At 45.9% G+C, this 25730-nt stretch overlaps 2 protein-coding genes across 9 annotated transcripts; one reads left to right on the forward strand and one right to left on the reverse strand.

The window, feature by feature from the left end:
* The first annotated feature begins 736 nt into the window (after positions 1–736).
* ANKDD1A (ankyrin repeat and death domain containing 1A) lies at positions 737–13581 on the forward strand. 7 transcript variants are annotated; one of them, XM_042039691.1, is made up of 15 exons: positions 738–1087; positions 3485–3588; positions 4230–4349; positions 4907–5005; positions 5465–5569; positions 5814–5912; positions 6332–6430; positions 7550–7648; positions 7991–8089; positions 8311–8409; positions 8979–9077; positions 10397–10492; positions 11509–11710; positions 12436–12498; positions 12734–12888. In XM_042039691.1, the coding sequence occupies exons 1-15, from the start codon at positions 1054–1056 to the stop codon at positions 12793–12795; spliced, it is 1479 nt and encodes a 492-aa protein (XP_041895625.1). In that variant the 5' UTR covers positions 738–1053; the 3' UTR covers positions 12796–12888. The 7 variants fall into 7 exon arrangements, with proteins under 7 accessions (XP_041895628.1, XP_041895625.1, XP_041895627.1 ...); XM_042039690.1 differs by having other exon boundaries at positions 740–1087; positions 12367–12498; XM_042039689.1 differs by having other exon boundaries at positions 1039–1087; positions 4230–4328; positions 12367–12498.
* Positions 13582–13828: 247 nt separating this feature from the next.
* SPG21 (SPG21 abhydrolase domain containing, maspardin) lies at positions 13829–25714 on the reverse strand. 2 transcript variants are annotated; one of them, XM_042039707.1, is made up of 10 exons: positions 25635–25714; positions 25343–25538; positions 21672–21765; positions 18058–18219; positions 17181–17261; positions 16435–16580; positions 15805–15913; positions 15249–15356; positions 14743–14883; positions 13829–14444 (listed from the first exon to the last, which is right to left on the reverse strand). In XM_042039707.1, exons 3-10 carry the CDS (start codon positions 21732–21734, stop codon positions 14322–14324), a joined length of 933 nt encoding a protein of 310 aa, XP_041895641.1. In that variant the 5' UTR covers positions 21735–21765; positions 25343–25538; positions 25635–25714; the 3' UTR covers positions 13829–14321. The 2 variants fall into 2 exon arrangements, with proteins under 2 accessions (XP_041895641.1, XP_041895640.1); XM_042039706.1 differs by lacking the exons at positions 25343–25538; positions 25635–25714 and adding an exon at positions 24770–24897.
* Positions 25715–25730: the final 16 nt, after the last annotated feature.

Here is a 25730-nt window from a genome sequence, read left to right on the forward strand (position 1 = left end):
CATCCAACCTGGCCTTGGATGCTTCTCTGGGAAACCTGTGCCAGGGCCTCACCACCCTCACAAGGAAGAATTTCTTCCTAATATCCCATCTAACCCTGCCCTCTGGCAGTGGGCAGTCATTCCCATTTGTTCTGTCCTTTCAGGCCCTTGTCTAAAGTCCCTCTCCAGCTCTTTTGGCACCCCTTTAGGCAAGGGTGGCTCTAAGGTCTCCCTGGAGCCTTTTCTTCTCCAGGCTGAACAACCCCAGCTCTCCCAGTCTGGCTCCAGAGCAGAGGTGCTCCAACCCTTGGAACATTTCTGTGGCCTCCTCTGGACTCGCTCCAGCTGCTCCACATCCTTCTTACGCTGGGGAGTCCCAGAGCTGGATGAAGGATTCCAGTGAAGGAGTACTGGGTGGGGGGTGGGAAACCCACAGAAACAGATGTGATGCTCCCCCCAACCTCAGCTCAGCCTGGTTTCTTCCTTATCATACTATCAAAATGGAGAAGAAAATAAAAGACAAAACCAGCCCAGGCGCTGCAACTGGAGAATTCACTAAAACTCTGAAGGAAAAGCCCTTTTGCCCCCTCCTGCACCTGCTGAGGGACGCGTGGTAACAAGGGCACCTCATTCCCTGGAAACATCAACCCATGAGCCCTGCTTTCAGCGGAAAAAAGCCCAACCCCTCTCCTCCCCGTATTTCCTACTGATTAGAAATCCCTCTCCTCCCCAGTTGCTTTGGAAACAGAGTTAAATTAATTTTAAATTAAACCACCCACCACCTCGAAGCAGCAGCACTCAGCAGAGCCGCGCTGAGGTGAAGAGCGGCACCAGGCCGAAACGGCGGCGGCTGCGTGCCCCCGCTCAAGTCCTTCCCAAACGGCCCGAAAGCATCGTGTTTGTCGGAAAGCGGGCTTGGTTCATGATATTTTGCTTTAAAGAGCAGCAAAGGAGCAGCTCTGCGGCGGCGGGGTGACCTGCGAGGAGGCGGGGACGCGCCTGTCAGCCCGCCCTGAGGCGGCGGGAACGCGCCTCAGCCCACCCTGTGGCGCGCTGAGCCCGCTGTGTCGCGACATGGGGGACGACTTGGCGTCGGAAGGCGACACCCGTGAGTGCGTGGGGCCGAGGCGGGGGCTGCCCCAGCGGGGAGCGGGGCGCAGCGCCGTGAGGGGCGATTCGTGTGGCGGGGGCGGGTGAGCGCCGGCGGGACTGAGGGGCAGAGCCGGGATGCTCTAAAGAATAACCGGACACGTGAAAATCCGCTCGGAAACAAAGCAGGTGTATAAACCTACCAGTGAATCAAGACTGCTGTTGCCCCGGAGCATCCTGTACCGCTGAGATGCTGCACGTAACTCTGGTATCCCGCACTTGGGGGTTTTGGCCCTCTTGGTTCCCCCGTCCCCATCCCAGGTTGTCTTTGTGTCCTGCAGCCCCAGTTAGAGCCCAGTGGATGGTTTTTGCACGTTTCTTTGCATGTCTTTCACCTCCTTTGCTGCTTTTCTACATCTCTTGCATAATAAACTGCCTGTGAGTTGGTACATTGCACTGAGGGTAAATAATTTAAAATGTTTTCCATGCTGTTTGGGGTAAGTGAATGCCTCTTCAGTAACACAAGCTATGAAATACCCTGGAACCTGAGTTTGAAAGAGAAGGAAAACTGCTAAATATCCACTGAAATGTTGGACAGGTGGATGCCATGATGAGGGGTGCATTTACACTTACAGAGCCGCTGTGGATCTTAAATAGGAAACTCAGACCATCAAACTGGTACTCATGTGTTGCTGAAAAGAAATAAATTGTGGCTTCTACAGCCTTAGCAATGCCATGTTTGTTACTGCATCTTCACAGGCAGTGCAGAGAATAAATAAGGTGGTTTGGCATCTCTTGAAAATGATACTTTGTGTGACCATAAAATGTAACAACACATTTCTGTCACCTGGAGAGCAGGGGCAGAAGCATTTGCTTAATGAAACATAAGATTTACTCCACTGGACGGAGATAAGCATTTACAAGGAGGTGGTATGTGTGTAGCCACTGATGTTAATAATTAACAAAAACTCCGTATGTTTTTCACAAGTTCTCCTGATATTTCCTCTCAAATGAAGGGTCCATGCGGGATGAAATGCAATCCTGTTAACACACTTGACCAGGTGATAACAGAGTCTTAATATACAGTACAGGAAATCCTGTTTCTGCAGAAATCAGTGTCCAAATCCTACTGCCTTCATTGTAGCAGCAGGTCCAGCACTCTTGAATACACACTCTCAGATGACCATGTCTGGTGTTAAGTGGATAAACACACTATTGAATGATCCTGTCTAGCATTAAGATTTGTGTTATTTGTGCTTTTCTTGAGATGAAGTTTTTTTTGAAGGCAAGGGGAATGGAAATTGGAGGATGAGATTATACCTCTGTTGCTTTAAGAGTCCACAGTAGGGATGCCTTTCTTCTGTGCCCTCTGAAGGGATTAATAGTGCTATTTAGGCAGCAAGTCTCCTGTTTATCTCCTTCAGTGTGGTGGAATGGGAACAATAATATGTTTTGATGCCTTTCACATGGCATGTGGTTAGTATTTAGTTGATATGTTGAAACAAAACGAAGTTGCATTGAGGTCCTCAACTTGCAGCCTGAGCTCTGTAGAAGTATAGAGGAGAGCAAAGCCTCTGGGCCAGCTCTCCAGTGGGACGTGACAGGCCAAGGGTCTGACTCAAGAACTTAGTGAAAGAATTCCCCAAAAGCACTAGGACAGAGACTGAGTGCAACAAGCACTGACACCAGCCTTGCCAAAAGCCTTTAGAGCCTCCCTGTCGGGCCATGGCAGTCACAGCCTTGCTCTTGTTTCTTGGCAGGAAGGTTTATTCGATCAAGGAGAAGATTGCTGGGGCAAGGCCCAGCATGGAGAGTAAACACTCTTAAATCATGCCTAACTGTGCAGGACAAATACTGCCAGTCATGGTAAATTATGTGCAGAACTGCCATGGTTTATTAAGAGATGCAACACTAATCACAGGCTGGGCTGGCAGTTTTGTGCTGCTTGGCTGCTTCAGGTTGCCTGGAGGGGGACCATGTGTAAAGGCCTCCTTGTAGAGCAGTGGGATGTAGGTGGAAGGATGGAAGAAAGGGTCTGTGTCATCTCTCAGAGCCTTCACGCTGACTCTGGGCCTCAGAGGGTACCCAGAGGATATGGACCTCATGGATCAAAAGGTTTTGCAGCTGGAGCAAATCCATGCAGAGAAAGACACTGAATTAGAAGAGAAGTGGGTAGGACTGGAAGAGCACTGATGCGGCACAGGGGTACTCAGGGAAGGAGAGACAGTGGAAGAAGATAAATCCAGCAAACATGCCAACATCTGTAGGGCTGGGATTCTTGCTGGAAGAATCTTTCTGCAGTCATCCTTCCCTGAAGCCACAGGGCCCAGTGAGATGAAGGGAGGTTTGTTGGGGCATGTTGCCCCGTGCTCCTTACCAGCACTATTTTAATGCTCATTCTTCTGCTCTGCTGCAGTGCTTCAGTCAGAGAAGGAGTTCCATGATGCAGCGAAGCGAAATGATACAGCCAGGATGGAGGAACTCATCAAGAGAGGAGTTGACATCAAAGCCAAAAACAATGTAAGTCCTGGGTTTTTCCACCTCTAAGCTGCAGAAGTGCTGAGGGCATGCTTCAGAACTGCAGCTCCTTAGCACTGCTCTTCTCATTAACTGCTTCATTTGTCAAAGCTTTAAAATACAACACCCAGTGCCAAATAGGGCCTGTGGCAACCAAGCAGTTTTCACAACACAGTGAGACCCCCAGCACTATCATCCTGGCCACACTGGAAAGCTGTATGTGCCAGATAGACATGATTACCATGAAAGGCTTTGATTTTGCTATTGCTGTACAGCGAGGCTATAAGAAACTCTGTTTCTGGTGCAGGTCTTTCTTTGTTGACTAGTAGAAATGCAGGATTGCATCCATCCCTAGTGTTTCAGTTTCTTCATTTATGGTCAGCAATGTTCTTCACTCTGTGCTGTCATTATAGTCCAGAACTGCAGTTCCTGAGTAGAAGGTGACTAACACCTGTCTGCCTGACAGGAGAGCAGAGACAGTGGGCTGTGTCCAAAGAAAACCAGGACTGCATCCAAAGAAAACCCTGCACAGTGCGAGAAATTCTGGCTCCATAGATGGCCAAGGATATTTCGGCCTTCAGAAGGGCTGGTGGATACACACACTTCACATACATCAGCCTTCTCTGTCTGTCCTTACCTTCCAGACGGACCGGACTGCCCTGCACTGGGCTGCGGGAGCAGGGAACGTGGATGCTGTGCGACTGCTCCTGGATCACGATGTCCCTGTGGATGACGAAGACAGTGTACAAAGGCGACCCTTGCATGTGCTGCAGATGTGTTCAGTGTTGGGGCAGCGCCAGGGACTGGGTGCTAGGCCAGCAGTTACAGACTGCACTTTAGCCCTGGGTGGGTGGCACAGGGTGACACACTGCACCTGCTGAGCAAGGGGCTGGAGCAAGCCTTGTTTGCACGTGTCTGTGCTCTGTATTTTGGCCTTTTCCTTGCATGTACAGTGACTTGGAATAGGCTGGTAGAATCTGTGAAGTTTTCCATAGACCATGGGGATGCTTGGCTTCTTCTGGCTGTGTTGATGGGGCTTGTGGGATGACAGTGACAGCCAACAAGTTTTCTCTCCCCCATACAGCCAGGCTAACACACACCATTAAATATATAGTAGCTGCCAAGAGGCAGGTCTCTGCTCAGCTGCTGTGAATATCTGTGATAGGAATAATAATACTTGGAGAAAGTGCAGCTAAAAATATACCAGTGAGAAACAAAAAGATTTGGGAAACTTCATTAAGCTAAGGGAACAGCTTCCCTCCAGGGTGGGGATGGTGGTGGCTGTAGTTTAACTGTAAGTATCTCTCTTCTTTTTGCCCAGTTTGGAATGAATGCTCTTCTCCTGTCTGCCTGGTTTGGTCACCTCCAAGTCCTGCATATCCTCATCAGTGCTGGGGCCAAGATTAGCTGTGTCAATAGGGTGAGAGTCTCCCCATGTGAATGCATCACTTGGCTCTAGACAGTGTTGGGGGACAGAGAAAGGCATACCTGTGAGTTCAGTCGTGTGTAACAGCATCTACTTTGGGGACTGCCATCTGCACTCTGACTTATCCCTAAAACAGGTGGAATAATTTGAGTTCTAGAGATGCACACAGCTTCCTCACCTCATGTTTGTGCAGTGCTGATGGGGAAGGTGTTACAGAAATGGGAAATGGATTCTGTAAACAGCAGTCTGCGTATTCTAAAACAGACCTTGGCTGGGAAAAAGAGCATTAATATTTCAGTCATAACTTGCTTTCTGCAGCACAGGGAGGTTTAGCCCTAGAGGTGTAGGGAGGGATGAAATGGGTCTTTGCTAAGTGGAACAGGTTGTCAAAAGAGACTGACTGCCCCACAGTCTTGGACTTGTAATATGAGCAGGCCTTTATCTCCTCTCCAGCATGGCATGAACTTGCTCCACTGTGCAGCTCAGAGGGGACACATCCAGGTCATGGAGTTCATCATACAGGACTTGGAGGATGTGTGTTTGGATGAGACAGACAAGGTAGGAAGGCTCTTCATGGCTTTGTTTCATGAGGTCTGGTCTTGCTTTGCTGAGCTTAGTAGGAGTGTTGCACTTGGTCTTGGGAAGAGAATCAGAGTCAGACAACACTACTCCCAGAAGCCTTCCTGCAGAGTGAGCTTAGGGATTATGGGGATTTTGGCTCTGGTCAGGCTTCTTGCAGCAGATGATCTGATCTTGTGCTTTCTGAGCCTTTTGGACTGTGTTTCTCTGTTTCCTTTCAAAGATGGACAGGACAGCGTTTCACCTGGCCGCAGAGTACGGGCAGCTGGAGGTGGTGGAGTTCCTCATTCAGCTGGGTTGTTCTCACAGTGCCAAAGACAAGGTACAGGCACAAAACCATGTGCAAGGGAGGTGAAGTCCAAGGATTTAGGGGATGTGAAAACCCAGGAACAGGATAGCAAATGAGGCTCATGCCAGCAACTTGTCTACAGTTGTAACTATGGCTGTGATATGTCAGGGCTTTTCTTCCCTATCCTCTTCAAGCCATTTTCTTGTTCAGTTCATGATTTACTCTCCAGGACTTTTCTGGCAGGACACACAGCAAGCCTGGTGGACCATGCTCCAGTTTAAGGTAGCTGGGGTTCTTCCCTCACTGCTGCAACTATAGGAAGATTGCTTCAGATTTGTGCTACTGGTTACAACCTCCCTTTCAGCCACACTGGATATACTCTGTGCAAGGTTGTGGCATATGAACACTCAGTCCTGTGAGACATACATTTATAAAGTAATGTTTACTTTCAGGAAGAAAATACAGCATTGCATTTAGCTGCTAAAAATGGACACTTCTTTGTGCTGGAGAAGATTATAGATGTTGGAGTGGACCTTGATGAAAAAAACTTGGTAAGTACATTTAAATTAAATGAAAACCACATCAGTTTTGCCCTTTTCCTTCCTAGAAATACTCTCCTGCCACAGTCATCAGGCTGAAGAGTCAGTATTGACAGGAAAGCTCTAGAAAATAGCTGATTTTATCTAAAGCCTACGTGGGTAAATGCAGGTCACACTTGCAGAGTGTCAGTGAAAGGCGACATCCGTCTTGGACCAATTTCCAGCTTTAAAGTGTTGCATTCTCTTCCTGCTGTATCTGCTCACCTACCTTATCACTCCATTTAATCTCCCTTTCTCTCCCTGACCCTTGTACATTCAAGTGCCTAAATGGTTATTGAGTGTGTTTTAAACTAAACTTCACCATGCTTTAATATTGACTTAGTTACTGAACATATGGACCTTCTGTTTGAGATCTCCCTTTTGACAGATCCGCTCTGGAAAATTATATGGCTGGAACACAGTTAATGATTAGATAGCAAATATTGGCTTAGTATCACTGTTACTTATTCCAGGGCACATTCCCAATTAAGTTTATCTGCATTTTTTTTAGTCTTACTTGGTTACTGTCTTTGAAAGTGTATTCGATTGTAATTAAGATCTGAAGGAAAGGGGGAGCCACCTTCTGTGGTAACTGGTACATCTGTCTACCCCCACATGAGCTGCCCTTTGTGCAAAGAGCAATAATAAAACTAGATTAAATCACTTAGGAATTCTGCTTGCTTCTGTTCTCTTGTAATGAAATGAGCTGCAACCCTCAGAAGGGAGAACCAGTGACTGAGGGTCACAGGTTTCTAGTTTTGTCTCTGGGCTATTCCAGGAAAATGATTTGTCTTTACTGTCCGTGTGAAATCCTTTCTTGAGAGGCTGGAGGGGAGGAAAGAGGGTGAACACAGTGACTGTCTTGTGGCCCACAGCCAATGACATTTGGGACAGAACAGTACTCTGGTATGTCCACAGCAGATAATTGTGTCCTCTATTTTCCTAACAATCAACTGGAGATCCCTGGCCCTCAGAACTGGTACTGTAATGTGTCATGGATTCAGAAGATGGGGTAGAGTCTGACTCATTCTGCTGCTCTGTCTCAGCCTTGTCTACAGAAATGCTGCTTGTGTCCTTTCTTGCCTTGTGCAGGAGGGACTCACGGCTCTGCACCTGACTGCTGAGGGGGGACACAGCCACTGTGTGAAGCTGCTCGTGGAAGCAGGTGCTGATGTCAATGCCCAAACCCAGGTTAGCTCCATGGAGGTGATTCCATTCCCAAACCCTACTTTGTGGATTTATGCCCAGACCTGTCGCTTCCCAGGTCACCCATTATAGAGAGAGGTCATGTGGAACCCTGCATTCAGGAATAGCACAGGGAGTTAGAGGAAGGTAAATGTGGTTTTGTACAAAGAGGCAGGTGAAGCTCCCTGGGACTGGTTTGGCTGGAGACAATCTCCTTGAATTTGTCAGTGCAGGGCCATAGGACTCTCGCAGGAGGGAGCAGGGAGCTCTCTGTGGATAGTCTGTAACAACTGCAGCCGCTGGGGTGAGTCCCTGACTAACACTCCACTCTTCTGACTTGCCTCTCAGAAAAAGATGAGCTGCCTTCATTATGCAGCACTTCATGGCTATGAGGAGATAGCCAGGCTCCTCCTGGACGCAGGAATCCACGTGGATGCTCTCAATCATGTGAGTCCCTCTCTATGCTCTCACCACCAACAAAAAGGTAAAACCAGTTTGTGGAGCTGCTCAAGAGCACGAAGCAACTGTGGGAGGATTAGTGCTGCAGTATCCCCGTCATCCCCCAGTGCAGACTGGCAGCTGTGATAGAATAGGACATGCTGGGCGCAGCAGGTCCTTTCAGTGCTATGAGCTAAGCTCTCCCTAAGTGCAGGATCTTCTTTCCACAGCAAAATGCATCAGCAACACATATTGCAGTCCTGCAGAACTTCCCAGCCATGTTGAAGCTCTTCATCAGTGCAGAGTGTGACCTTGACATTCCAGATAATGTAAGACTGCAGCTCCTGTTCTTTGTCTTTGAAATGTGAACCAGTTTCATGGGAGATTTTATCACCTTGGGGACAGGATTAAAGAGGAGCACTTTAAAATGTGGTTCTGGAAGCGCAGCTTAGGAAATGTGACACCTGTGAACCAATTCTGAGTGTTTCAGTGAAGTAGTCACTTGATAGCATCCAACTTGAGAGCTGTGCTGTGTCCCCTGCAGCATTGCATAGTCAGGCTCTCTCCTCCTTGCTGGAAACAGGTAGGAGAAATTTCAAGCAGGAAGATATTCTGCAAAATGTTTGGAGGGCTGAGAATAGGAGGCAAGCCTGGAGGTAGCTGGTTGTCTCACCAAATTGTAATTTTCTGAATGAGAGCCTTTGTTTAGCTTGTTTTGGTTAATGTTCATACTTGTAGCTATGTTCTCTCCTGATGACGCCGTAAAATTTACACATTTTATGTTTGATTTTACTAGTTTCCAGTAAACAGTCCCAAGGTTCCTTCTGGTAGTTTTCCAGCCTTCCAGCCTCACATTTGTCCTTTTCTGAAGTGTAGTCCTTTCTCCTTCCTTCTGCAGAGGCAGCAGACCTCACTCCACATTGCTGCGGAGCACGGCAGGCAGGACATTGCTGAGATGATTCTCATTGCAGGAGTTAATCTGAAGCTAACAGACAAGGTAAAGGTCTCCATAGGTGAAGCAGGTGCTGTGGAAGTATGGAGGGAAAATATACATAGATGGTCTCTCCCAGTGGTTTTCATAATTTTCAAGGAAGGCTAGTAATATTAAAATCCAGATATTTCCAGGGATAAGGCCTTAAAACACAGCTGAGTCGGTTATTATGATGTGTTTTCCAGGAAAGAAGTGACTGGTTCTTAGACAGGTAGAAAATAGTTCACACAATGAACAATGCTTTCCTTCTCAAAGTTGTTCTAGTTCCTTCTACTTGTACTATCATGAACAGTAATATCAAAGATTTCCTCAAATAATGATGAGTAATATACCTCAAAAATTACAGCACACATGTTCTAATGGGTTGAAAGGATCTGTTTGGTATAGATCTGGCACAATTCTGGGGCTTTTGCCATCTAATAAAATCAACAGAATGAATTGCAGGTGGCCTGAAAATGTAGTGTGTGCCCAGAAAATGCTGGAGGGCCTTGGGCAGAGATTAAAATAGTGTTTGCCATTTGCAGTGGGTTAGAGCAAGTGCAGACCTGAAGCCACCCAGCTGAACTGGCCTTCAGCTATGGTGAATGTTTGCCACCTTCCAGCACTCTGTGGAACCGCAGTGACACTCAGCACAGGGGACAGACACATTCATGCTTTTCTGTATCCATTTGGGTTTCTGCTCACATCTGAGCCTAGAACTGTTCTTCGTGGTATGCCTGGTGCCTGGGGTGGCTTGCTTTCCTTCATACAACTTTCAAAGCTTGTTCTTTTCTGCCTTCTGATTTTAGATAGAAATACAAATCTCCCCCTGCCCAATCCAAAATCATATTCATGAAAGGAACATAGTCACATTTTCATAGTCCCATCAGCCTGTGCTTCTCCCAGGAGACCATTTCTAATCATGTGTATCTGGAGCCTATAAAGTTAATGAGGTTGTATAAATCACTTTGGTTTCATGTGTCAGCAAACCTGCTGTGCAAAAGGCTATAAAATACCTTGGATTGCAGAGCTGAGCTGGTCCTCTGATGGCTGCTCTCATGTTGGTGGGTTGCAGGAAGCTTTTCCAGTGCCTTCTGCAAAACAGGCAGATCCCTTGTAGCAACAGAGGAGATGTTGCAGGGCCTGGAAAACCACTCCCCATGCCCTGAACACAGGAGCTTGACACCAGCTCACATCTGAGGTGTTGACAGGTGGAGAATAGGTCCTGGCTGGATGCATTACTCAATAGTCCATGTGCCTGCTGCTGCAGATGCTGGGTGGGCGTGGAGATTGTACCTCCTAAGGTGCAAAGTCTTTTCCAGCTCATTTTCCCTTTCTGATTTCAGCAAGGGAAAACATCTCTGGATGTCGCTGCCCGAGGCAATCACATCAACTTGGTGGACATGATTATCAAAGCCGATCGATTTTACAAATGGGAGAAGGTGAGCAGCTTACACAACGGCCCCTGTGCTTTCTCCTCTCCATTGAGACTCCACATACCAGCTGTCAAAGGAAAAGAAATACAGGACATCCCGTGACTGACCTCTATTTTCATCCCCTTACTTAAGAAAAACAGAAGTCCGCGCCATGCCAACAGCATCTACTTAAGGCTTTCCTTATTTCAAAAGGCCTCTGTTAGAAATCCCAAGTTGTACTGATGGGAATGGGGGTTTCCAAAAGTTGTTTAACAGCTGCTCCCAAAGGGATAGAATTAGTTCCTTTTCCCAGAAGGAGAAACTGAAGGACTGAGCAGGAAAATGCTTGGCCTGAGTTCACCAAATGGGATTTTGGGAGTTTTTCAGCAGTGGGAGGAGATGGCTCCTGTTGGAGTCATACAACCAACTTCTCCCACAAAGTGCAGCCTCTTAGCCCCAGTCTCCCCTCTGAAACCCTGCCTACCCCAAGGCTGTGCCCAAACCAAGCTGAGCAGAGTGAGCTGAAAGTACAGCCAAATGTCATACTCCTTGCATGTTAAGATTTTGGGCATCTTCCCATACTGGTGCTCTAGAGGGGGAAGAAAAGGAAGAAAAGGAGGCATGTGCCTGTAGCTCAGGTGCAGCTTCAGGACTAAAGCTCTTCGTATCAGGCCCTTGCATTGGCTTCCCATGCAGCCCAAGGAAATGTTGTTCAGCCTCTTTGCAGCCTGGCATGTAAGGGCTGTGAGCACAAGCTGATGTTGCAGGGAAGCAGGAGATTTAATTAAATGATTCTGCACCAAACCCCAGATAAAAGGCAGTGTAGAAATGCAAATTGTGATCCGAATGGAGTTCCACAGCGAAGTGGCCATTACCAGAGTTTTAACCCTGATTAGCACAGAGTGAAATGAGAATAAAGAGAATGTAAAAATGAGCTGTGCCAGAAGGAACTCACAGGGACCACAGAGCTGTGAATGGGGGAGGCTGCAGATCCACAGGCACTGCTGCAGCACCCGACTGAACCCCCTGTTCTGGCTTTTCAGGGGAACCTGAACAGCGACTCCAGCTCGTGGGTGGCAAAGCACTTGACCTTTAAGCAGGATCACAGGCTAGAAACACAGCACATTCGCTCAGTCATGTGGAGATTAGCCACTAAGTACCTCAAACCTGGGGAATGGAAGAAGCTGGCACATTACTGGAAATTCACAGATGACCACATTAGGGCCATTGAGCAACAATGGACAGGTATAAAAAAACTTCTCAGGTATTTTCCATTCTTCCTTTGGACTTTGTTTCTAGCAGATAAAGCTGCAGTAAGAGCAAAGCATGAAGAAAACTAGTTGGTTTATTTGAAGCAACCAAAAGATTAGGTTAAAAATTCTGGTTTTACTGAATGTGGAACTAGCTACACAGTGTAATTTATCTAGGAATAAAACATTCAAACAGGGGAATTAGTGGTTCTTTGCTTATGAGACACTTACCAGGCCTATTCTATAGAAGAAGAAATTTGCTGGTTTTACTTCTTTCTTCTAAGAAACAAGAAGGCATGAAGTGAATTCTTTAGAATTTAAGAATTACATTAGCAGAAGCAGGGTCTGAGAGTCAGAAGCAGATCACTGCTAGTTTGGCTGTTGTAAGGACTCTGTAGTTTGGATGATATGAGCAAGGGGCCAAGCTGTGCTCTGAAGGTAGAAACTGTATTGCCATGAAAGGTTGTGCAACAATAGCCACTCCGTTAAGTTTCAGACAAATCCAGCAATCACATCACAACCAGGAATTAAAACCATGCTTTACAGCCTCCTAGTAAAATCCAAAGAGGAGGGAGGGGTGTGCAAACCCACCAGTGCAGAAATCTGCTCTGATCAGAGTGCAGGATTTCATCTGTGGTTTGATCCTGCCAGGCGCTAAAAGCTACAGGGAACACGGCCACAGAATGCTGCTGATCTGGCTCCATGGTGTGATCACTGCAGGAGAAAATCCAATCAAGGGACTGTACGAAGGCCTGGTGGGGATCGGGAGAAGAGATTTAGCAGGTAATGCTTTTGTCTTCCTTCAAATAATGCATACTGAGCATTATTTGAATCAATTTACCAAATTCTGTGCTTAGACAACATACACAAAGGAAAACTTCAGTGAAGCCAATGCACAGGAGCTGAAAGCACCTGCCCTGCCCCCTTGCTTCCATTACATGTAACCTCTTTCTCTGATAAATGAACACATCCTGCCATGGCTTTATATTTCTGTGCAGTAGATCATTCTCTCTTACAGAAAGTATCCGGAAAAAAGCAAACGCAGACTCCACCTCTCCACGGAAGTGCACAGCAATGTAACACCAGGAGCATCCTCCGTGGGTCTCAGCTACAGGAGAAACACTTCTCTGCTGCTGAGAGAAGGCAGATGCAACCTAAGGGCTTCTTGTCACATAGAGCTGGCACTGCTGCAGCCTTCTGGACAGGAAATGACAAGGGTTAAACAAATGCTCATGGTCAAAAATGGCTCTACACAGAAGGGAGATCTTTATCAGCAGTTTCCTACGGTCTGGGTACTGTAATGAGAATTTGGTGAGTGAACCTCACTTGTCATACTGCATCAGGAAATATTAGAGCTTTACTGTAACTCGTCTACAGCACATTTTTATATATAAATTTTTACTTGTCAACTTTTTAAGTTAATGTGGGCAAAGCCTTTGTTTTCAGGAATGTTCTTTACTTAACCTGATCTGTGGGGGGTATCTGTCACTCATGTCTTAGGGTGTGTCCATAAATTCCCACCATAAGAGGAGAACTTAAGCAAAATCAAAGCTACAATTTGGTCCTTTTAGAACCTTAGGGGTTGTGATCTTCAATGCTTTAACTCTTCACAAAAAGTTTGAGAAGAACATTAACACATACCATTAATAAATGTACATTAATGTGTACTGTATATAAATCAAATAGGTGACTCTAACCTTTTCAAACCATCTTTTCAAGAGATTAGTTATCTACACAGCCTCTCACAAAGATGATTTCTTTACATACCAATTTGTCATGAAATCCTTCGTATTTTTTTTTTACAGCATCTCATGGGGAAAATAATGTCTGTATTTCAATAAATCTAGATTTTACACTTTAAAGTTACAAGTTCTATCTTGTCAAATTTATTAAAAAAACATTACAGCATTCTTACTTATAGCTAAACCAGTACGACTTTATAGTTAAAGCTTGAGAGGAATTCAAGCAGGTGGTGGTGGTTTTCTTCAGTTCCAGAGGTGACTATAGAGGCAAACCAGGACTGCAGTGAGCTTTGGCTGCTGTTTTCTTGGAGTCAAAACAAGAGACACTTGCTGAAAGTGAGGTTTTATTGAAAACCATTTTTAAGCAGCAAGAAAGTTAAAAATTCAAATGCTTTATTTCAAATAGAAACAAACTAACTTACAACACAATGTACGAAGCAAATAAGTGATGGCAACATTGACACTTAAACATCTTTTAAGTCAAATATTCAACAAAAATATATGTCAGCTTTTAAGTACACAATCTGCATGTGGTAATATATACAGCCGGGTGAAAAATATAAAAAGAAATACCGTTCTGCTTAAGAACATGATATAGTGAAGACTTTGGTAGAAAAAATGTCTTCATTTTTAAAAGTGTAGTCTCCAAAGATACTTCCTTGAATCCAAAGAATAAAAATTAAACAGATCTATCCCATTACACTGCTGGAGGTTGCTGTCCACGGGTAGTTTACTGACTGTTGATCGTGTTGGAATCACACAGTGATAATCGGCTAACACAAGGGAAAAGGCAGAGTGGGAACAGTTGAGTGTACACAGGAAGACCACCAAACCAATGCCTCTGTTTCACTGGCACTCCCAAGCCTACTGCCCTTCTTGCTCATTGCTGGTGTGAAGGCTGATCTTTTGGACTTCCAGCTCTTCTGCACTGACCATGGAGGGATCGATGGCTGCATACCGAGTACCATGGAACTGCAGCAAATGGATCTGTTGGACATGGGAAATAACACAGAAACAGGTGTAAGGAGCACTGCATTTTGGTAAAAGAGAAGCATTCCTTCTGAGTAACTTTTGTGAGGGTGAAACCATGGCTCTGGAGTACAAGAGTTCAGAGACAGAAAACCCCCAAAGCTGGCCTAGCATGGACACAGCTGCTCCCAGCCTGCCCTTTGGTATCAGCAGCAGAGAGCACACAGACTCAGGGAAGTTAAACAAAAGCTCAGAACAGGAGCTGCCTTCTGCTGTTGTGGCTAAACGTGTTCACAGATTGAATTCAGGAACTCACTTGAATGTACAGGTTGACCTCAGCACTCCTGCAGAGGTAGGGGAAGTTGCCTCCTGTTTTGAGGTGAGCTCTTCTGGCATTAGGGTAAAGCTTATACATTTCTTCTTTTGCTTCCGTCGAGAGCGCACTTTGGTCGAACACCTATGGAACAAGTCCCAGCAGTGAGCTCTGAACCTCCGATTTTGTTGTTACATCAGACTGGCTGCATGCTGCTTCTAGAAGAGACCCTCAGCTTCGTTGTGGAATGGTGTTAATGAAACAGAAAACAAGCAAACCTGGGCATCGACAGCTAGAAATCCAGTACTGTGATACTGAAACATATGGCTGTGTTACTGCACAGAATATCCAATTCACAATGTAGCACTGAAGAGGCACAGCGCTGCCAGTCAGCAGAAGGCTTCCCTAAACAGGAAGGCACATGCTGCAAATGCTTGCTAAGTTGCTAACTGAATATCATGGCCAAGGGAAGGAAATACTGTTTAATTAAAAAATTCAGATTCACTTACATCCATAATGGTTACAGGGATGTCTCGGATTTTGTGAGGTTCTACATAGGAGTTCTGGCAGTTGAGGGTGAGTCTTGAGGCCAGCTCGCTCTGGCCCAGGCTCTCCAGCTTGCAGTAGAGAGAAAGACCAATTAACAACATATTTCACTGCAGGAGGTTAATGCAATATTAACAATACAGCCAAAGAGAAGATCGTTTCAAAGGGATGAAGGTTATAATTCCAATTTAGTATTACTCTGCATGAGACAAATGCTTAAACCACGTTCCATTAGTTGTTCCTGCTCCCAGAGCATGGCGTACAGATCTATCCCAAAACTTTCTTCTCTTCCACCTCAGTTCCTTAACTCCCTCTCTTGAACTACACAAACACAACTAAGGTAGAGGGTCAGTGTATCAGTTAAACTGCTGGGGCTGTGACAGTCAACACCTGGTAAAGAGCCACTTCTCATTCCTCCCTCCTGGGTCAGTGAATGAAAAAAGCAGCAGAAATATCTACAACCTCCCACTCAGTAAATCTACAGTGAAACCACAACCATCAGAGCACACAGCTACCTACCCTGTCCACCATGAAATCAATCCCATCAGCCATTTCAGGATCTAGAGGACCAGATGCGAAATTCCCAAGGACAATCTTTTTCAGCATAAAAGCAGGCATCAGCCAAAAGCTAAAACAGAAATAAGATGTAACAATATCTTCAAGCACCAAGGACTCAACATCAAGACGCTGTGTTGTAAATGCTCCCTTTCCTTGCACAGACTTTGTGCTTTAACCTCAGATGAAATCCTTGAAGAACCTTCAAAAGCACAGAGATGGAAAACCTGGCAGCTTGATGCTTGAAATGCTCTGAGCAGCTTTTAGTTTTACATGGCAAGAGTATATTTTAAACATGGTGAACAACAAACACTCTTCTTGCTCTAAATGGTTTTGTTTGACAACAGGCAGAGTTCTTAAATCTGACCACACATCCACAGAGGATCACAGAACAATTTTTCTAATTCCACACTCTGAATTGTTAACATTTCCATTCTTCTTGTGGTGTGCCTTTAAAAGTCACAAGTATTCCATCCCACACCTCCCTCCCCTAGGCTGGAATCAGGTTAGACACATATCCAACTAATCAGTGTGACATTTCATTGCAGAAGAATTAATGCTGTGAGTCTGCTTTCTTGTCTTAGTCTTCTTTACCTGTTTGCTGTCCACGTCTGATTGAAAATAGAAGTGTCACTAAAGGCATTACACAAGATCAGAGATTGGACTCTGGGAGATTTGTGTGTGTATTCAGCAAACTTTTGAGCCAGAAAGCCTCCCAGAGAAGCTCCAAAAAGGTGAACCTAATGCAAGGGGGAAAAAAAAAAACCAAACAGATGATGAAATGTGACCTCTGAGCACAGTGCTTCATTATAAAAATAGGTCACTCAAGTTTACCTTGTCCTCATAACCCATATTTTCAAAGAATCACTGTTCCATTCATCTCCTGGTTTTATGTGCAATATAAATGTGATGAATACTAACAGTAGGAAATGTTTCCCACAGATACACAGTACAAATTTCTTTGTGTTCATCAAGCTTAAGAAAAAACTCGAACATTTCACTTTGTTCTCCATAGCTATTCCAGTCCAAGAGACGTGACTGTGGTGTTCTGTACTATGTGAGTTAGGAAGGATAAGTTCCACAGGATCTCACAAAAACTGAAGTTAACCCATACAATTTTATAGGCCTGGAATAGCAGCTGAATTTAGGGCAAGTATGACAATTCCCAAGGGCATTGACCTTCAAAAATAAACTAGTTTCAAATGTGAAATTGCAACACAGCCTCTTTATAGGCTGCACTTTTGTATCCTATTTTTTACGCTGGCTCTTAAATGAGACTCTTTCAAACATCAGGTTTTTATTGCAACAATTCGTACACTTCCCCATCTCTGAGCACTCACTTTATCTAGCTGAAGATGGTCTAAGAGTTTCCTGAATCCATCACAGAACTCCAGGTGATCCCAGTACACCGGATACTGCAACTAAAATAATACAAAGTTAGAAAAGACTGGCTGAGATCAATCTGCTTCAAAGTTGTACCAGTTCTCACAATAATGATTTCAAGACAGCAAGCTGTATCGTGAAGTTCCTCTTCAAGGTCCCCAGAGCCTGCGGGTGCAAATGCCTCCCCCTCAGTTACACAAAAACACACAAAGTGCCACAGAGAAGAGTTTGCTGGGGAAAGTGCAGCATTGCCTCACTCTGGGATCAGTGGGAGGGGAGGCTGGAATGGTTCTTCAGCGATTTTGTACCATGTAACAGATAGAGAAATCATTGACTGCTGCAAGAGACAGGGGTACTCCTAAAGCCAGGCTGTTTAATGTATTGTACAAATCAACCACTTCAGCTCAGGAGCTGAGAAGCCCCAGAAGAGCAGGCTGGTAGGATTTAAGGAGTGACATAGCATCTGCAGCTATTACATAGGCTGAGAACCACCATCCCTAAGGAAAACATGGAAACCTTGAACTAATTCATGTCTTCGCCTCAGGGCTAACAAGGATGCAGATGGAGGCAAAAAGTACTTGTGTCCAGGACACACAAGAGGAAAAGTAGGCTGAGAAGTTAACACTATGCATGCACAAGGTTTTGGGTAAACGCTGCTGTGGACATATAGCAGATTCCAGTCTGGATCCACGTGCTCACTACTCTGTAGTGCAACTTAGCACAAAGTTTTTTGGTGGATTCTTTAAGTCAAAACTAAGAAGTTCATTATCCAACCTCTAATGAGAGCAACAAGCACAAGTACACCACCGTTGACACAGGACTGAGAATACTCACAGCAATAACTCTGTAGCCCCATCCAGTCAGTGCCAGAATCTGCTGGAAAAACACATCTGCAGTTCCACTCACAGGAGGGAGAAATATGAGTGGGCAGCGAATGCTCCTTGGTCCTGCATCATACAATGACCAGACTTTACTGTCGTCATCGTCTACTATTATCTGGAAAGAGAGGCACAGAGGGGAGAGCAAACGCAAGACAAGTGAGGTTCTTCAGCCAGCTTCCAGGATTGCTTCTAGAAATTTCCAACATCTAGCAAATGTTATAATACTCAAGACCTTCTTTTACTCTTCTTCACAATAGCTTTCAGGCTGTTTTCTAACTGGAATGACAATATGGATACAGCTGGAATAGAATTGTGGCCACGCACCATCAGACAGAATATTTTGTGCATCCTGACATAAGCTGGATAATGAACTGCACCTCAGGAAAGGAGCCACCATACTCAGGAGAGACACAGGAGGTCAGTTCAGGGTACCAAGAGCAGCAGCTGGAGGCTGGAAGAGCCAGTACTGCCCCAGGGACAGCTTTTTTAAACAACCATTGATATTTGCATCCACGTACAGATGTTTCCAGTCTGGATCCATGCAGGCCTACAGAATTAAGCAGCTATCACCACAAATTATTGATCTGAAACACTTACAGAAACAGAGACACACACAACTCCCAGGGCAGCACTGCAAGGTTGACCTGGAGGGAAAAATGCTTCCACCACTGGCAGTATCTCAGGAGCATCTGGATTGCCCAGGACACAGCTGGCTGAGGGGGATTATTCACACACGAGGTGCTATCCTTTATGAGCAGCTCCTCATACAGTACTACAGGCCCTAGCATAATTGGTATCTTCAAAAGTGCAAGAATTGTGTCTTCTTTTCTAGCAGAAAAAAAGCCTGACTTGTTTTGACAGGGCCTGTTCTACCAGAAGCTGTCTTCTGTATTCCAGATGTTCTTTCAACTCCACAAGCCAGCAGAAGCTTCATCTTGTACGAGACCAACAAACACAAACCTCTGGGGAAAGCCTGAGTCAAGCAGCCAGAAATCATCTCCTCTGTATTGAGATTTTATAGCTTTTTGAACAGTAATACACAAGCACAATTTGCTTTTCCAACCCAGCAGTTAAGCTTCTCAGCAATCAGAAGAGAATAGTGTATCACAAATCAGATTTGCTTGACTAACAAATCTGCTCCTAATAAAGCCAGTATTTCAGGCTCTGGGAGCATGTGAGGAACCACATGATAACGTTGTTTCTAAAGTCTCTATAAAAAAAAGACAGATTGCATACCAGAGCTTCCACACCAGTGAAACCATTTAAACACAAACTTTGTACAAAAGCCCTCCCAATCCCCGCCAAAATAACTCCTTATACACGACCCCTGGGCTCCAGGCTTTGCTGTTCTCAGCTGCCATTCCATCAGTAATGTTGGATCCATTCAGGGTGGCTACTACCAAGTTTACCTTTAGGAGTATTTCCAAAGGCAGACCATATTCTTTGAAATAACACCACCAAAGTTAGTCCACACCAAGAAAGCAGAGGCTGAGAGATAAGGTTTCTTTCCTCGAGCCCAGACAGTGAATCAATGGTTTAAGCACTTGTTCTAGTTGATTTCTGGCCACATGCTGGACAGTTTAACTCCAGCTCCCGAGCTGTGTAGGCAGCAGTGTGGTTAACTGCTGACTTGGGAGGTCACCAACCTTCTTCTTCTGGTTGATCAATCAAGATGAGCTACAGTTCACATAAAAGGTAAAATCTGCACTGCCTCAAAACAAAGAGCAGAACTTTTTAGCAGGGCCAGGGTGTCCCTTGATGAAAACTTTTAGGAAGGACTCAGATAAGACAGTGAGTGGTGTATGCAAATGGAGGCACACAGGCAAAGCAGGAGACTCGGTTAAAAAGTGTTATTTTCTGTGCTGCACTTCCTATATTTGACCAGGGCAGGAAGGAGGATGGAGCTGAGCATTTCCTGTGCCTGTCAGGAGAAACATCTTAGCACATTCTCAAACAAACTGCTCTGGCTCTGCTTCCTTAGGTTGACCTGACTGCGATAACCAAGGCCAGTTATTCCTTCCTCTGTACTGCACATGCTTTGCACTTCTGGAGGGATAATGCAGGCAAATGTATTCCCAAAGACTGCTTCAGAGATTAATTACATTTTCAAATTGGGCTTTTGTTTTTTAATTCTCTCTCCAATAACCAGGACTAGTTTGCTTATTTCTACCTTCTTCATACCCCACATTCACCACTGTGACATCATTTGTCTTTTGAGCTGATAGAAGCACTCAAGAGGGTAAGGCATTCCCAGCTCTGAAGGTCACCAGGTCACTATCAGCTTCAGTTTACACACATCCCCAGTTACAAAACCCTGAGCACTGGCAGTAGCTGAAGGCAGCGGCTGCTGACACTGAGCTGCAGCAGCACCACGTTCCCTTGGAACCACAACCTCCAGCTCCTTCCGTTCACCATCTTGCATCACACAAAGCAGAGCCTCAGAGCACCCACATATCCTTCTGCTGAAATGCTGGCCCCTGACCCAGTGAGGCACTGCCTGAAGGCAACAGTGTGGCACAATCAGACCCAGCAGATGGACAGCCAGAGCCTTGACAGAGCATGTGGAGTCAACAGCAATACATCTTTCTTATCTACGGAAGACACAAACTGGCAAAAAATTAATAAGAATCCTACAGCTCTTCCCTAAAGGTGTTTCTGCAGCTCACAAAGTCATCCAGATAAGGGAACCACACCAAAGTCAGCTTAGCCCAAAACCAAACTATAACATATCCCAGGCTAGACAGGACACTGACTGCTCAGCCTGTGCAGCCACAGCAGTGACTGTGCTTGCAGCAGCAAGGTGTAAAGACAGGGCTGTCCCTCTGTCTGGCAGGAGTCTGGGCTGCTGCAGGTCACTCTGTAACCACAGCCCCAGCAAGCCTGACCTGCAAAAGGTACATGAGTGCTTTATTGAGTCAGGAGTTACATACTACTACTGCACTGCATGCCCTCTGCCACTCGGCAGGTAGAGAGTGCAGGCTGGAACCCTGCACACTTCAAACATTCTCCTGTGGCTCAGTGAAAGGAAGTGGGGAAATCCAAGCAAGAGGAGAAAGTGGTTTGTCACTGTGATTAAGCAGAAGAAACTGTGTGAGTTTTTGCACCGTGGTTAAGGATATTCCCATTCTCAGGACCCTGCATGCTGCCTGACTGCTGGGAAGTTGCCTTTGGACATTGCTTTGGCCTGAGGACAATGGGCAGGAACAGTGGAGGTGGCTCTGGCAGCTCAGTCCAGTGCACAGAGGCAGCTCTGAGAAGCCACACATGTGATGCCCAGCACACACCACTCCTTTGGAGCCCCCTCCTCAAGCATGGCTGGCACCAGGATGGCAGGTACAGCTGCCATGGCTCACAGCTGCGAGTCTCTGCTCCCCACCACAGGCAGAAGTGACCTCCAAGAAGCATGTGAAGATGAAGGATGTGCTTTCATGCACTCACATGACATGTGGGACAACAGTTCAGGAGATAAAACAGGTCAGAAGCACAGCCACAACTGCTCTGCATTAACCACACTTAGTCTCTCCCCCTAAAAAAACAGGAGATATTTCACTCACAAGATGTACATACCTTTTTAAGAGGAACTGTGCTTCTGAACCAGTTATAGTCAGGAGAGACTTTAATCTCTCCCATGATGTTTAGAAAAAAATCAGTTTGGGTCAGCCTGAAAAAGAGAGAGAATGAGAAATCAATACCACAGTTTGACCTGACCGTGGGCAGCTCTTGAAAGCTGTGCCATGTAAATAAAGCAGTGCAGGGTGATTTGCTCTTATCAGTTGATGGCACCACCTCTGACTCACACCAAGTTCACTTTTGCTCTGTTTTCATCAAACCATGCAATTATTCTCCCAAGAGGCAGTCACCTGACTGCCTTACTGCACCAACCTAATTATGAAATGATGATGCCTCTGTAGCAGCATTCCCTTGTGACAGCTGCAGAGAAAGTCAATTGTGTTGCAGGCTGTAAGTGGCTTTAAAACCTAAAGCATGTTCTTGGTTTGTTCTAAATTGATAAGGCACTCCAAGTTTATAGTTAATAAATATTCATACAATTCACTCAGGAGTTCATACCACAGATGTTATTTCATGAACCTACTCAGTATTCAGGTCATGTTTTTCCATCTAAGTATAACTGACCCAAACGAGTCCCAAAGCACATCAGGAACATCACCTGATCCAAGGCTTAATTTACAGAAAATCCTTGAAGTTTTAATTCTATCTGCACAGAAGCAGACTCATCAGGAGTTACCAATGAAGAAATCCTTGAAGCACACCATTAATACAGGACAAATTGATTCAGAGTTGAGTTCACAAAGGAATGCCACTAATTCACTCCCCAGCCAGAATGCCCAAACATACATAATGAGTATCTTATAATACTCCATTAATTAGTAATAAACACTGAGGTAACTCCAAGATTTAACTCTTTTTTTTTTTTTTTTTTTTAAGCAGCAAGAGACCATTAGCTTCCATTTATACAACAAATGGCATCAAACACTTCTGAAGTTTGCAGACTCAATAGCTTCACCCTGAAAGCCAGCTGCTTTGGGAGATTATTTTCATGCATTCACACACAGCACTGAGCATAGAAAAACAAAGAAACTTTTGCTCTTGTTACTTAACAGTTGCCAAGTCTAAATCAATAGGTTTTGTTTCTTAATTCTTCATAAAATAAGACCTCGTTGTGTTCTGTGAGTCACTCCAATTCATTTGTCCCTACAGGAGAGCTGCCGGTGGGCAGCTTAACCAGTTTATAGGGTTACAGCTGGATTAACAGTTAGTTACAATTTCCTCATCTTTCAGTCTTCATTTGCCATCTTCCAAGTGCAAAAAATATGAATTTTTAAAGGGAAAGTACTTTGTAAATTGCATGACAAACACACACCTTCCACAGAGCATGTGCTACACCTTCCATGTTCAAAGGTTTGAGGTGGGATGTTCACCTGTGTGGCCATTGGTTCAAATTTGTGTGGCTTCACTTTGGTGCTTGCACTAACTATTCTGCTCTCTATCAAAGTCTGGCAGCAAGTAAAATTACAGAAAAAGTAAAAAATATCTATTCCAACAACCTGCAAAGCAGAGCAGGTGCAAGGATGCCTTCCTGGACTAGGGGACAGCAGCCATTGGAGCAAGGAAACTGCGGTTCAGAGTAATTCCTTTCCATAACCACACATCAATGGCTTTCCAGAAGCTCTTCAGCAAACGACAGTGTGACAAAATTGTGACAAACAAATCACAGGAAATGCCTTAAAACACACATTATCTTGGACTGTTGCACTGGCAGGGCCAAGAAGCACAAGCCACGGTCAGGGCCCCACACAGACACAGAGGCACCGGAGAGGGAGATTTTTTCCTGCTGTTCACTCTGGTTGCCAGAGAGGGTTGGCAACCTCTTCCCACTGTGATCATCTTGCTGCTTCTGCCACCTCAGTCTTTCAGCACCCTTAAGCTAATTGCTGTGGTTTGGGAGCACAGAGCTGTGTGATTACAGTAGGTAAAGAAAGGGTACGATGCAAGTGAACTTTGTTCTGTCCCTGCACCTTGTCTGGTACCACAGCAGGTTTAGAGTCCATCTGAAACCCAAATTTTGAACTTCCCAGTTCACCTGTTACCACTCACGGAAGTGAGCCATTGGCCACTAACACCTGGGCTGATTTCCACCAGCTTTCTTCTAAAGGAGCATCTGATCACCAGTCCTAAGGGCTGCCTTTCTTTCCAGGCAAGAGGAAACTTCTCTTGGATTAGAGAATGTCCTGTTACTGAAATGGGTTTCTTTTTTCCATTGCACAGAAATGCAGCATTCAATTTGTACACACAAATACTCATATTAACAACTACATGTGCTTTCCAGCCACAGAGAAGCTGAACCATGAACTCAAAACAGGGATTCAGCTACTGAAGGTAGCTCAGACCACAAAGAGCCTGACGCTGGTCATGATCAGCCTCTAAACGCCCAAGCTTCATTTTTAGTAAAACCAAGAAGAACTTTAAGCTCTTAGAAACAATTCCTCTGGAAGAATCACCTATGGATGTGCTCAGAGCTCTTGGTAATAGTCTCTTTGTGAGTTATTCCACTACACTAATGACATATTCCATTCATTATTGATTTAAAAAGACAATGAGAAAGAAGACTTATGGATAACTGGGATATGGCAGCAGCGCCTTCCCCTATCTCTCAGCGCTGCTTCCACCAACCCTGCCCCACGCTGCCCACCGCCCCCAGCCCCTGCTCCACCCCCCTCCTCAACCACATTTGGCTCCACAGCTTTGTAGGAAGAAGGGGACAAAAGCCAACTCAGGCTTTCCCCTCTGTAGCACAAGCTGAGGCAGCCCCTTCCCCTGAAAGACCCCCGGTAAATGGAGCCCCAAGGCGGGGTTTTGGGCTCCCTGCTGGGCCGCATCCCAACCCTCTCCCTTCCCTCCCTCAGGGGTCGCAACGACCCCGCTCCAGACCCCAAAAGACATCCCCCACCCCGCACAGTCCCCCGACTCTTCCGGCGCAGCCTTTCCAGTGGTGGCACTGTCCCGAAGGAGCAGAGACCACCCCGCTCGCCTCAGCGCCCACCCGGCCCCTCAGAGCTCCCTCCACGGAGCGGGGCGCTGACAACAGGGGCAGGCCCGTCTCCACAGCGACGACTCTCGCCTTCCCATCACTGTTGGGCGCTCACCGGATGGCAGGGCCCGGGGACGAGGAACAGGAACAGAACCAGGAGCACCACGGCCGCCAGCGCTCTCCCGCTTCCTCCCCCCGCCCCGCGCGCCCAGCCGGGGGCACCCGCTGGCCGCCACTTCCGGGTGCTGCGCCCGCGCAGCCCACGTGACCCCTGGGCGGGGCGTGGGCGGAAACAGCTCCGCCGCCATAGCTACCGAGGCGGAAGTGAGCGGTACAGGCGCCATCGTTACCGAGGCGGAAGTCACGTGACCCCAGTGTTAATTAATGGGATAATTTGCTTTGGAAGGGTTTTTTTAAGGTTCATTTTGTTCCACCCCCCCACGGTCAGGGACGCCGTCTACTAGACCAGCTTCCTCCAAGTCCCGTCTAACCTGGCCTTGAACACTTCCAGGGATGGACCGCAGGTTCTCGGGCAACTTTTTCGCTCCAGGGCAGCTCAGGTTAATTAAGGAGAGCGACAGGTGTTACTGAGTCATTCCTCTAATGAAGAGGTGGAGTCAATTAGCCCCGTTTAATTGGTATGTAATAAATAGGAGTTGAAGGTGAGCTGAGACAGACCTATAGTTACCTGCAGTTATAGGTGCGTTGTCTATAAGATATCCTAAAGGATACACCTCATTAGATAATGTATATTTATAGAATGCTCTTCGCTGCTTGAAGATCATCCCACGACACGGGGCATCATTTTCTATTCGCTCCCCAAATCGATTCAGTTTGCGTGAAGTCTTTCTGCTCCCGTCTCAGCCTGATCTTTTCGCTAAAGGCTTTAAAAAAAAAAAAAATCTGTGATCAAAGGGAAATATTCATCTTATGTCGTATTCGGAAAGAGGAATTAAAGGAATCACCGGGAATGCACACACCTGGACGGTGTGCCGAAGGCAGACCGAGAGAGTTCGGTGTCGCTACGGCCGCACACTACATTCCCCATAATGCCACACGGCGCCCACGCAACCATT

This window comes from Corvus kubaryi, unplaced genomic scaffold (assembly GCF_017639235.1).
Source record: "Corvus kubaryi isolate FWS band 111438036 unplaced genomic scaffold, C.kubaryi_AGA036_p1.0 37394, whole genome shotgun sequence".
NCBI lineage: Eukaryota > Metazoa > Chordata > Aves > Passeriformes > Corvidae > Corvus > Corvus kubaryi.

Coding starts and splice junctions, on each gene's coding strand:
- SPG21 (XM_042039707.1), bottom strand. CDS start 21,734: ATGGGAGAGATTAAAGTCTCTCCTGACTATAACTGGTTCAGAAGCACA. Junction 16,581..17,180: donor ACCATCTTCAGCTAGATAAA/GTGAGTGCTCAG, acceptor CCCTTGCATTAG/GTTCACCTTTTTGGAGCTTC. Junction 14,884..15,248: donor TCCCTGTAACCATTATGGAT/GTAAGTGAATCT, acceptor CTTGTTCCATAG/GTGTTCGACCAAAGTGCGCT.
- ANKDD1A (XM_042039690.1), top strand. CDS start 1,054: ATGGGGGACGACTTGGCGTCGGAAGGCGACACCC. Junction 7,649..7,990: donor ATGTCAATGCCCAAACCCAG/GTTAGCTCCATG, acceptor CTTGCCTCTCAG/AAAAAGATGAGCTGCCTTCA. Junction 12,499..12,733: donor CGGGAGAAGAGATTTAGCAG/GTAATGCTTTTG, acceptor TCTCTCTTACAG/AAAGTATCCGGAAAAAAGCA.